The 13,624-nt window shown below is 36.8% G+C and overlaps 1 protein-coding gene across 1 annotated transcript in view; it reads left to right on the top strand.

The window, feature by feature from the left end:
• LOC128641882 (all-trans-retinol 13,14-reductase) overlaps positions 1-13,624 on the top strand; it is a 43,279-nt gene that overhangs the window by 17,945 nt on the left and 11,710 nt on the right. Inside the window, exons 5-9 of the mRNA XM_053694450.1 lie at positions 4,897-5,091; positions 5,356-5,475; positions 5,750-5,888; positions 6,820-6,929; positions 8,281-8,447. Of these exons, the coding sequence (XP_053550425.1) occupies positions 4,897-5,091; positions 5,356-5,475; positions 5,750-5,888; positions 6,820-6,929; positions 8,281-8,447 (731 nt within the window). The remainder of the gene's footprint in view (positions 1-4,896; positions 5,092-5,355; positions 5,476-5,749; positions 5,889-6,819; positions 6,930-8,280; positions 8,448-13,624) is intronic.

The following is a 13,624-nucleotide window of genomic DNA, read 5'->3' as shown; positions in this document are numbered from 1 at the left end:
TAATTAAAAGGGACAATGTGCTCAGGTAAGCAGCCGATAAAAGTTTATTGTATTTAAAATGCGGCAAGAACACCTATTTATATGGGCTTGTTTCACTTTCTACCGTTGGGAGGTTGATTTCTGTTGCTTTCTTGCATAGCTTTTCTATAGCCACTAGTGCAGTATTCATATTTTCAGTAAAGGTGGTGGTTTAAACAGTCAGAATAGCTATTTCTAATGACAAAATAATGGCAAAGGAGCCATTTGTAAACACTGTAATACACTTCAGCAGGTAAAATGGATTAAAAGAAACGTACTTTGAATATTGCACGCGTGATAAAGTTTTTCCAATAGAAGTCAATGGAGCAAATCAAAAAGTTGGAAAAAAACTTAACACCTTACTCACGCGCAAACACGATCACATATAAATATATAAATATGAGTAAATCACGATTGCGCTCAAATGATCGCTTTTAATTTTAACTTGTAATACGAGCAAAAAACAGACGCTCTAAAAAAACAACTGTTAGCACGACACTAGCCCTTAATGGGAGATTAACAGCAAACATACTGCCCATTTATTTAGTTCATCTCTATTTCTTCAACTCATTTAATTCTATATTATCTTTCTCTACCTTGCTGTCTTCGCACCCTCACTCCCACCCTTTACTCCACTGCAGTAGTATCTCATAGTAATTAGTTTATTGCTGTTCACAAAACAACACAGATAAACCAATTAGTCAGGTGATTGCAAATTATGAAGCTAATTACCTGCACTCCAAAGTACAAGGGATAAGGGAAGTGGCTGTATGGAGGTAAAGAGGGTGAGACTGGGATTAGATAACAAATGTAGGGTTAACATGGCAGGAGGAAGATAAGGTTGATAATCGGTGTTACATAGATGGAATGTAGATAGCCAGAAATAAATGGTACTGGTGAAAGGTGAGAACAAATGAAGTGGTGATTGGGGTGAGTGGTAACATTGAATGAATACAACTAAAGGACCATTAAAGGGATATTATTCAATGCTCCTTTGGTAAAAACAAATACTGTATGTTAAATCAAAGTAAGCATAACGAGTGCATTGGAGCCCTTTGCAGTCATGTAGATAAAAACATAAAAAAATAAATGTATGCAATATTCATATATAAGTGTTATAATGTGTATTTACTGTAAATATTTTGCATTCCAGTGTTCTGCACATAGCAGAATATGTTCTAAGTATTTATAAATAGATATTCCTATATATATCTGTATATATCTATAACTATATATAATCATCTATACAGTATGTATAGGTATAGATATATATTTTACAAAAATACCATCAGATATATGTAGAAATATGTATTTATGAATAAATAGAACATATTCTTCCATGTGAAGAACATTGGAATGTGAAATATTCATATTTCATGTCGGGTTAGCGCGCTAGAGAATATGCAATCAGGTTTGTGCACTTAAAAATTTGTGATCATCTTCGCGCACTTGAGAATATGCGATCAGGTTTGTGCACTTGAGAATATGCAATCAGGTTTTTGCACTTGAGAATATGCAATCAGGTGTGCGCACTTGAGAATATGCAATCAGGTGTGCGCACTTAAGAATATGCAATCAGGTGTGCGCACTTGAGAATATGCAATCAGGTGTGCGCACTTGAGAATATGCAATCAGGTTTGCTTGCGAGAAGGGTGTTTTGTTCCACTTTTTTTGATCCATTGACTTCTATGGGGAATACGTTATCATGCATGCAATATTCTAATTGCGCTGGAAGTAAGCTGTTTGCTCGTGTCGGGTTAGTGCGAGAGCAATTACTTTTTACTTTCAACTCGTAATACGAGCACAATCCCAAGCTTGCAAAAAGTTTACTTCTAACGCAATTAGCGCTCTAGCAAAAACGCTTAATAACACTCCACTCATAATGATGAGATACACATACTCACCAGGTTTTTCAAGTGGTTTGTTACTAATTGTCCCTTTGTTAGTACAATGTTTAGAGTTTTGCAAGTTTCTAATACTTTTAAATATTTTGCAATTTGGTGATTGATAATATAAATATTTGAATTTAATTTGAAAATGTGATTCCTTATCAATATATTTAATTGATTAATTACATTGAAAAAGGATTGCAATTATTTATTTCCATTGCTTTTGGTTTAAAATACCTAGCTCTGGCTGTAAAGACTGCTTGTTACATCCCTCCTGAGGGGGGACTCAAAGTCACATTCTGTAACCTAATCATTTTACTATAGAGAAACTTGCTAACCAATTTATATGAGGGATAAATAAATCCTAAATAACAATTTGTATGCCTGTCTACAAGGGAAGACTGGGAGTATTATTGCGCTATCCACCTATCAAAAATCAAACTATTTCAAAAGTTAGATTGTAAACTTTGGGTCTCATTAGAGAAGGATTTTTTAGCACTTATGTAAGTTTGGGACAGACTATAAATAAATTACCTAGTATCTTTACCAAGGCTTGGCTGGGACCAAAAATAGGGCCGGGCATTTAAGGCAAAGCAGCCCACCCAAAAATGTTTTTATTTTATTTAACCATAGACCCTAAATGACACCCACTTACACGGATATACACACAATCACACATACACCCACTTGTAGGGACCCTCAAGGTGATATATACTCACATACTTGGGTCACAGTCAGTTCAGAAATAATTTAAATTAAAACAGAACTATAAATATATTGTTAGCACCCCAAACGTTTGTTTAAGGAGCAGCAATGCATTACTAGGAGCTAGTGGAACACATTGGGCTTAATTTATTATTAGGCGGACGGACAAGGTTCGCTGTCATGAACCTTGTTTGCACAGACTTGCGGCAATTTGCTGTCCGCATATAACTTGGCACAATTGCATGTAAGAGGGGGCTTTCAGTCATCCTGATTGAATCTGTTTGGGATGATTGAAATCCAACACACTTTAGGTGTTGGGTTAAGTAGCAGCAGTCTTAACAACCGCTGCTACTTAACTAGCTCTTCATGCTCACTCACGCCAACCCGAAATACTGGGGCTCGGCAACTGCTATCACAGCTTGGTAAATGGGGCCCTAAGACAAGAGGTACATATGTGCAGTCACTTATCAGTAGCTAGCTCCCAGTAGCTGTTCATAAGCCTACCTAGGTATGCTTTTCAAGAAGGGCTACCAAAAGAATGAAGCAGATTAGATAATAGAAGTAAATTGGAAAGTAGTTTAATATTGTATGATCTGCATGAATCATGAAAGAAAAAAATAGTTTCATGTCCCTTTAATTGAATTATATAAAACAGAAAATCATTCTAAACCCCAGGGGACTTGATAACAGTATTTTCTTTCAAGTTTAAACACCACAAGTGCTCAATTATTGAAGCCTGATTCTACCATGTCTGCAAGTAGCTACTGGGTGAGTGAGCAGCAAAACCATAAACAATAGTTTGTATAATGTGTCTATCTATTGGTGAGCATGGAGGTAACACACACACACACACACTAGTGTATAGTAATCTGACATTTACAATATCCAGCGTGCATATTTTAACCAAGACACTGTAGCAAGTATCTAATAGCAACTTTCCAGAAAGGTTCCCTTCAATAAACTTGAGTCATCCAAGAGCAGACCAACAGGGGTGGAACAAAGTGTCAACAGTGGAATAGATCTTAAGGCAGCAGAACCTCTGGGGAGGAGCAAAACACTTCTCTCTATTCTATGATGCCTGCTTGGAGGGCAACTGCCACTCAGTCCATCCCTGTACAGCCCCTGCTTAAGAGGTCTGACCATTAGGTGTACAGATCTAAGGCAAACACCCAGCCTGCAACTGGCACCAGTCAAATGCCTAGTATGCCCACTGCTCAATCCGAGCCAGATCTTTACCAATCCCTCTCCTTTGCAAAGTTTGCAAATTGTCCTCTCTTCAACAGGTTTTCTTACATTCAACTTCAGCATTAAATTCAGACCAGCTCTATTTGATTTTTTTTTCTTTTATTTTTCTTATTTGTAAACAATTCTGAAAAAAATATAAAAAATAAAAAAAAAGCATTTGACAAAAAAAACAAAGCTTTAAAGGGATATTAAACCCATTTTTTTTCTTTCATTATTCAGATAATGCGTGCAATTTGAAGCAACTTTCAAATTCACTCCTATTATAAATGTTTCTTCGTTCTCTTGGTATCTTTATTTTAAAAGAAGAAATTTAAGCTAAGGAGCCGGCCCATTTTTGGTCAACACCTGGCTAGCACTTGCTGATTGGTGGAGCCAACAATCAGCAAGTGCTAACCAGAGACCTGAACCAAAAATGGGCCTGCTCCTAAGGTTAAATTATTGCTTTTTAAAATATAGATACCAAGAAAATGAAGAAAAATTAGTAAGAGAAGTAAATTAGAAATTTCTCTTAAAATTGCATGCTCTACCTGAATCATTAAAGAAAAAAATTGGGTTTAATATCCATTTAATGCAGTGATAAAATATTCTCCCTCTCTTCCTAAAAAACACAATTAACATTCATAAAATACTCTAATGAATTGTGTTCCTTGTCAATTCTTCTTTGTTTCACCAATAGTTAGATGATTCAAAACAATGTTTATGTTTTTCTTTTTTTTTTTTTAAATAAATCTATGATCACGAACAATTGTCTTTGTGTCATCACCAACCTGTCTTTGAGAGGTGTCTTTATAAACCAGTGAGCATTAGAAGGCGGTACACAAAGTGGCACTGCATTATTAGTGTCAAGTTAAATGTAAACATCTTTACTAAGCATTTTGTTGTGAAAAAAAATATTTTTTAGCATTATAGTAAAATGGCCTATTATTTTAAGAAAGAGGACAGAGATGAAAGAGAAGTATAAAATAGGAGAGAGGCAGGCAGAGAAAAAGAGAAAGCCTAATGAAATTGGCATGAATTTTCATATACACTGTTCACACAGGTGTCCCCCCAAATGATTCCAGCTTTGTTATCAATGCCCTTCTGATTCACCACTACAAGAGAGGGGCCTGGTACCCCAGAGGAGGCAGCAGCGAGATTGCATTTCACATGATCCCTGTGATTCAACGAGCAGGTGGGAAAGTGCTGGTCCGTGCTACAGTTACACGCATTCTTGTAAACAATGGCAGAGCCACAGGTGAGAAGGAGAAATAAAAAGAAAAGTGTGCTGATGTAGTGAATGATTTTGATGGAGAGATCTGAAATACGTAGAGATGAGAGAATGAGATGATGGGTGGTTGTATGGGAAATATATGAGCAAGTAAATCCGAGCGATCTGGGTAAGATAAAGGCATGAATTAGCTGCAGGCAATTGAGAAATGTTACAATATAAGTTGATGAAGAATGTAGTATAAAGGGGAGAAGACAAAATAAAAATGAATTACTCCTTATTTACCCTCAGGAGTTGCTGTGCAAAGACCAGAAGGTGAGATCTACATTTCTGCCCCAGTTATTATATCAGACGCAGGAATCTTCAATACGTATGAGCAGCTGCTACCTAAGGAGATCAAGGAAACCCCAGGTACAGGGTTTGGAGACTCTAGGGGGTTAAAGGAAAGTCAGCACATCTCTTTAGGAAGTGTTAAAGACTGAGAGCAGAAATTTGCAAACAATAAAAAACCCTCTGCTTTGCTTAGAGTGATGGATTTGAAGAGTCAAGGGAAATATGATTTATTTTCTTACAGGTCAAATCTACAGTTCACTTCCGTTCTTGTCACCTCTACTTTATAATTTTAATTTCTCTCCCTTCTCAGGTGTATTTTCTCTCCTCCAATACATTTCCCTTCCTTTTCCAGATGTGCGCTCCCTTTTCTCAAATTTGCAGTATGGCATGGGCTGTTTTCTTGTCTTTGTTGGTCTGAGAGGAACAACGAAGGAGTTGGGTTTGAAATCCACTAATCTCTGGCTGTATCCAAAGGGTGACCTCAACAGTCTGTGAGTCCAATTAACCTTATCACTATCACTCAGCTTCCTTTATATGTTCTCTATTTTATCTTTTATTCCGGGAATTCTATACCTTACATTTGATCCTCTTCGTAGTGTAACAATAAACAAAATAACCCACTTAATCTAATATGCTACTATAAGACCCTGTAGTCAATTCTGAAGCAGTATCTCAGTAGCTTATGATTCAGCTCACTAACTTCAAATTTGTTGTGCACAAACATGTCCCTTGCAGGTATGTAAATTAATTACATAAGAATCCTCACAAAAAACTTACGAAGAATAGTACTTAAAGGTAACAACAAAGTCCCTCTTTACCTTACAACAAGTTGGTAAGCTCTCCAATAATATCCCATCATATAAGATACATCAACAGTCTGCTTAATTTCACTACCTGTGGTGGATATTATGTCAAGTGTGTGTCTATCAAAACGATTGGAAGGAGCTTAACTTATAGTTTCCAGTCACACTGCACTGGTGTAAGACTTCTAATCAATCACAGGGGAGCCTACATCCAGGTACATTACCTTTATTGTAGTATGACTGATGCTCTGAATCCCATCTGCCAAAGCACATGTACCGTATACAGCAGCTACTATGTGAGTCGAGTGAGTCCTAACTGTTTCCATGAGCATCCTCACTGTACCACAGGATGCTGAGACTTGTAGTTTTGCAGAAAATATGAAGCTACCTCATGACTCTTATACACTTGTGGTTTTTATTGTGTTTTTTATGTGATTCACAATAGGGGTGCAATATAAAAGAATGTATGGGCTTTATAACCTCCTACAACCACCACTAGATATTTAGCACATGATTAAGAGACTACAGGGGATGAGGATATGCTAGAGTTTTGTAAAAGTGTAGTTTAAAGTATTTTTGGGTAGGGGTGACTGCACTTTTTTATTTTTTCTCTCTGCAGGATGGGGCAATACTCTTCTTTAGGGTGGGAGGAGGTATGTAAGAACCTACCCTTAATGTTTATCACCTTTCCCTCTGGTAAAGATCCAACATACAATCAGAGACATCCAGGTAAAAAAATCATGAGTGAAATATTTACTGTCATACAGAAATGAAATATTTAGTGTGTCTGAAAGCGAGAAGTTATATAAAAGTGTGCTAAAGTGCGCCAGAAAGTGACTACGTTTAAAGGGATATGAAATCCAAAGGTTTTCTTTCATGATTCAGATAGAGCATGCAATTTTTAAGCAACTTTCTAATTTACTCCTATTATCGGTTTTTTTTCTTTGTTCTCTTTGTATCTTTATATGAAAAAGCAGGACTGTAAGCATAGGAGCCAGCCCATCTTTGGTTCAGGACCTAGATAAAGCTTGCTGATTGGTGGCTAAATGCTCTCTCTGAATCATGAAATTAGTGCTGCGGAATCTGTTGGCGCTCTTCAAATACCTGATGATGATGATGATGATAATAAATGAAAGAAAAAGTTTGGGTTCAGTATCCCTTTAACTGTGGCTGTAGTCTTGTGAGACAGGGCACAGTGGCAGTAGTTGCAGGTGCAATTATTGTCTGACTCCTCCTCTAACTCTTTAAAATATCAGGAGTTTAGCTGCTTGAGGTTTAGGTGACTGGCAGCCACAAGGGTTGAGTGCTGGTCATGTGGACGCTAACAAGGATTTTATTGATTTTGGTGGTGGACCTTTTATTCTTATTTTCTTCTACTTGTAATGTGTTTATTTGTATACTATGCCCCTTCTACATCCTTTAACTCTTTCCATGAGTTTGGTTAAGCACCAGTACTACACTAGATCTCATTCTAAGAATGATAAGTCTATACTATCCAACCATTTCCACTTCTGTTGGAGAGAGGTACCACATAAAATATCCCCTAAGATTTTACTTTAGCTCTTTTTTGGATTACTTTATATGTATCTATGTATAAATTGGTTTTCTGACTCCTATATTTGGGTGGCTTCTCACCATTCTGGTAGGTTATATATAAATTTGTCAACCTCTCTATTTGGAATAATTAATCATTTATTTACATAGCTCCCACATTTTTTTTATAATAAAACCAAGGACCCAAATAGCTTAGAGTAAATGTAAGAACAATTAAATAATTATTACCTTGTGTATTCATAAGGCAAACTAAACCTAAGCTTGGCAGACTATATGGTTCTCATTTAGTACCTAATGATCCAAAACTCATTATAAAAAAAAAATCATGCAAGTTTCTTGTTTTGAGTATAGTTTTGTAATGTATGTGTCTCTTCTTCACATCCAGAACCCACATAGTAAGATAAAGAGCTCTCAAGCTAAAATTTGCCATTTCCTTACTGAGAAAACCTGTGTTTTATGTTACTGAGTGCTTGAGCACATATAATGTCATATGTACCACCACTGATCCACCTTCTCTCTTCTAAAGGCCGCTCTTGTATGACTCTTCTCTCCATGGCTCCTTTTGATTGGTTTTCCAAATGGTCAGGGCAGCGGCCAAGGCACCGAGGAGAGGATTATGAAAGCATTAAGATGCAGTTGGCAGAAAGGATGCTGGAAAGAGCCATGGAGGAGTTCCCTCAGCTCAGGGACAAGGTGAGAGTAACATAGCACATGGGGAATTTATAGATTTGTGATACAGGCACACTAGAGCTATTCCCAGCTTCTGCTGTGTGAGGGATGTCAATCTGTCAGCAGTCTACAGATTTCCCTTTCTTCCCTTCTTTACAGTTTCCCCCTACTTTGCACATCAGAGATTAGAGTGAATAATGAACTGCTTGGAACATTTGTAGAAGCTAAAATGGGTGAGTGCAGTGGTTGGTGGCAGATAATTTATCAGTTCCTAGGGCATCGGCAAGCCTATGTACTCAACTGAAACTAATTCCACTGTGCCCTGTCTCACAAGACTACAGCCACAGTTAAAGGAATACTGAACCCAAATTTTTTCTTTCATGATTCAAATAGAGAATTTAGCCACCAATCAGCAAGCACTACCCAGGTGCTGAACCAAAAATAGCTGTCTCCTAAGCCTACATTCCTGCTTTTTCCAATAACGATATCAAGAGTACAAAGAAAATTTGATTGCACTCCCTCCACTCTTTCTTTTGATGAAATTAGCATTATCAATGACATGCAACAAATGTCAAAATAGGGACTGCAATCCACACGCAGTGGTCCCACTGTACAGGACATAGATTTGAGTAAATTCAAGAACAAAAGTTATTTTAGCCATTATCTGACCCCACTGATATCTTTGCATTTGTTTTACGTCAAATAGTGGAGGGGGCAATAAATGATGGTATCATTACCTCTAAGGTGGCAGATAGCCTTATACCTGAATGTCCTGTGATGCCCATCTTTCACTATTTGCCAAAATTACACAAAAATATCATCAATTCTCCTGGCCGCTCTATTGTGGCAGGCATAGGTTCTCTTAATGAAAATATTTCCAACCTATTGGACAGCTTTTTACAGCCAATTGTTATAAATATTCCTGTGTACTTGAAAGATACAACAACACTGATTGAGCAAATTGAGGATATTGAATGTAAGAACTCATACAGGTTTATCACTATTGATGTATCATCACTGTACACATCTATCCCTCATACTAAGGGTCTTAATGGTCTGGAACATTTTTTTGTACACTTCTTCTTTATATGATGATGACACTATACAATTTTTGTGTTTGACTGTAGAGTATTTGCACACATTTTTTTTTTCTTTTTGAGGGTCAATATTATCTCCAAAGATGTGGCACAGCCATGGGTGCCAAATTTGCGCCGTCCTATTCTAATCTCTATATGGGATTCTGGGAGCTGTGCCACATCTTTGGAGATAATAATCCCTTTAGACACAATCAGCTAGATTATGAGTTTTGCGTTATGAGTCAAGCAGCATCGTTATGGCCCATAACGCTTCATTTTCCCCAACGCTGCTATTACAAGTCTTGTCGGTATAGGTGTACCGCACACCTTTTAGCCAGTCACACAACGTCGGTACCGCACTTTTAAAAATTCAATGGGACTTCCATAGCGCCGGTATTACGAGTTTGCATGGGAGGCGAAAAAGTGAGCGGTACACTCTATAACCACAAGATCTGTAGCGCCATCTAAAGTCAGTAGTTCTGAGTTTTACATTACAAAGCTGTAACATAAAACTCATAACTAAAGTGTTAAAAAGTACACTAACACCCATAAACTATGTATTAACCCCTAAACCAAGGCCCTCCCGCATCACAAACACTATAATAGTTATTAACCACTAATCTGCCGCTCCGGACATCGCCAACACTATTAAAATGTATTAACCCCTATTCAGCCGCTCCCCGGCATTGTCGCCACTATAATAAACGTATTAACCTCTAAACCGCCGCCCTCCCACAGCGCAAACACTATTTAAATATAATTAACCCTTAATCTGCGGTCCGCCCACACCGCCGCTATAATAAACCTATTAACCCCTAAACCGCAAGCCCCCCACAACGAAATATACTTAAATAAACTATTAACCCCTAAACCAAAAGCCCCCACAACAAAATATACTAATATAAACTATTAACCCCTAAACCTAATGCCCCCCTAACTAAAATTCCAATTTCCCTATCTTAAATTAAATCTTACCTGTCTAATTGTTAGTTTAAAATTAATTTATTTAATTTAACTAACTACCAATTAAATTAAACTAAACTACACGTTAAAAAATCCTAACACTACTCTAAAAATTACATAAAGTATCTAATTACAAAAAAAAAATTAAATAGCTAAATTACAAAAACAAACACTAAATTACAAAAAATAAGAAACAAATTACCAAAAATAAAAAAGAATTACACCTAATCTAATAGCCCTATAAAAATAAAAAAAGCCCCCAAAATGAAAAAAAAAACTGGCCTACAATAAACTACCAATGGCCCTTTAAAGAAATCAGCTCTTTTGCCTGTAAAACCAACCAACCCCCCAAATAAAATACCTATCTAAAATAACTTAAGATCCCCATTTCCCGGAAAAGGGCATTTGTATGGGCATTGCCCTTAAAAGAGCATTTAGCTATTTTACATGCCCAGACCCTAATCTAAAAATAAAACCCACCCAAAAAAAAACCTTAATTAAACCTAAGACTAACCCCCGATGATCCACTTACAGTTCTTGAAGTCACGCTTGAAGTATCCATCCAGCCGGCGAAGTCCTCATCCATGCGGCAAGAAGTCTTCATCCAGGCGGCCTCCTCCATCTTCATCCAGCCGGCGAAGTCCTCATCCATGCGGCAAGTCTTCATCTAGATGGCATCTTCTAGCAGTTCTAATCCTATTGGCTGATTGAAATCTTTTAGCCAATAGGAATGCAAGAGACGCCATCTTGGATGGCGTCACTTGCATTGAAGTTCCAGTTTACGGCAGCGACCATATGACGAGAATGCTCTGCGCTGTCTGGATAAAGACTTCTTGCCGCATGGATGAGGACTTCGCCGGCTGGATGGATCCTTCAAGCGGGACTTCAAGAACTGTAAGTGGATCGTTGGGGGTTAGTGTCAGGTTTATTTAAGTTTTTTTTGGGTGTGTTTTATTATTAGATTAGGGTCTGGGCATGTAAAAGAGCTAATTGCCCTTCTAAGGGCAATGCCCATACAAATGCCCTTTTTAGGACAATGAAGAGCTTAGGTTATTTTAGATAGGTTTTTTTATTTGGGGGGGTTGGTTGGGTGGTGGGTTTTACTGTTGGGGGGTGTTTGTATTTTTTTTTTTTTTTTTCAAAGGTAAAAGAGCTGATTTCTTTGGGGCAATGCCCCACAAAAGGCCCTTTTAAGGGCCATTGGTAGTTTATTGTAGGCTAGTTTTTATTTTTATTTTGGGGGGCTTTTTTATTTTGATAGGGCTATTAGATTAGGTGTAATTCTTTTTTATTTGGGATAATTTGTTTCTTATTTTTTGTTAATTAGTGTTATTTTTATTTTTAGTAATTTTAGTGTTTATTTTTTTGTAATGTTAGTTTTTAGTGTAAGGCAGCTTAGGTTTTATTTGACAGGTAAGTTTGTATTTATTTTAACTAGGTAGTTATTAAATAGTTAATAACTATTTACTAACTAGTCTACCTAGTTAAAATAAATACAAACTTACCTGTGAAATAAAAATAAAACCTAAGCTAGCTACAATGTAACTATTAGTTATATTGTAGCTAGCTTAGGTTTTATTTTACAGTTAAGTTTGTATTTAGTTTAAAATAGTTATTTAGTTAATACTTGTAACTTAAGTTTAGCTGTATTTTAATTATGTTAAATTAAGGGGGTGTTAGGCTTAGGGTTATGTTAGGGTTAGGTTTAGGGGTTAATGAATTTATTTAGTGGTAGTGATGTTGGAGGCCAGAGGTTTAGGGGTTAATAACTTTACTATAGTGGCGGTGACATCGGGAGGGGCAGATTAGGGGTTAATAACTGTATGTAGGGGGTGGCAGATTAGGGGTGTTTAGACTTGGGGTTTATGTTAGGGTTTTAGGTTTAAATGTAACTTTTTCTTTCCCCATAGACATCAATGGGGCTGCATTACGGAGTTTTTTATTCTGCGATCGCAGGTGTTAGGCTTTTTTTTTTTCTGGCTCTCCCCATTGATGTCTATGGGGAAATTGTGCACGAGCACGTCAAAGCAGCGCTTGATTTTGTTGCGGTATGGAGCTCAACGCAACCATATCGCCTGCACAAGCCTGCTTTTTTAAAACTTGTAATAGCAGCGTTATAGAGAGGTGAAATAACGCCGCTTTTGTGGCGGTCGTTAAAATCCCTATAGCGCTCAAAACTCATAATCTAGCTGAATAATATTTATTTTGGAAGATACATTGATGATCTTCTAATAATATGAGATGGGGGTGATCATCTCATCTCACAGTTTCACGAATATATTAACACAAGTAATTTTAATCTTTCCTTCACATTGAAATGTCACACAAATCAATTTTTTAGATGTCACCCTTGTGGCACGTTCCAAATTGGAGAAGCTGATCTTTAGAGAAAAGCTACCGCATGCAACACAATATTACACTATACTTCATGCCATCCTCAACATACACTTCAATCAATACCTGTTGGGCAATACATACGTACCAAAAGAAATTGCACACAAGAAATAAATTACCAATACAATGCAGATGCCACACAACAAAGATTAGAAGCCCGTGGCTACAGTACTAAATTACTCAATACAGTAAGAAAAAAAGTAGATTGCATACCAAGAGTGAATTTATTACAATACAAAAACAAATTTTAATTCCAAACCCACTTTCATTACTACATATAGTAGAGATTATACCAAAATAAGAAATATCATTCAGAGTTGTCTTCCAATTTTAAAAGGTGATAAGAAACTAAATGTGATTTCATCCAAAGGTTGTTATTTCACCACTAGGAGGGTTAAAACACTTAGAACTATTCATTCACCTTCCATGCTACCTAAACAGAAATCCAATACTTGGTTTCCCACTCGAGTAGGTTGTCATAAATGTAATGGTAATATATGTAAAACTTGCCAATATATCAAAACTGGAACAAAATTTGAATCTACCGTAACCAAGGAAACATATGATATCAGACATAATATAACATGTAATGCAACACATATTATATATCTGACATGTAAAGGCTGTAATAAACAGTATGTAGGTCGCCCCAAACGTGCCCTGAGAGACAGAGCTCTTCAACATCTTAGAAACATTAGTAACCCTGATAGCAATACCCCTATAGCCAAACATTTTAGATATGAACATCAATCAAATGACATGCTTTTA

Source organism: Bombina bombina, chromosome 1 (assembly GCF_027579735.1).
Source record: "Bombina bombina isolate aBomBom1 chromosome 1, aBomBom1.pri, whole genome shotgun sequence".
Lineage (NCBI taxonomy): Eukaryota > Metazoa > Chordata > Amphibia > Anura > Bombinatoridae > Bombina > Bombina bombina.
This window is presented reverse-complemented; position numbering and strand designations above follow the sequence as displayed.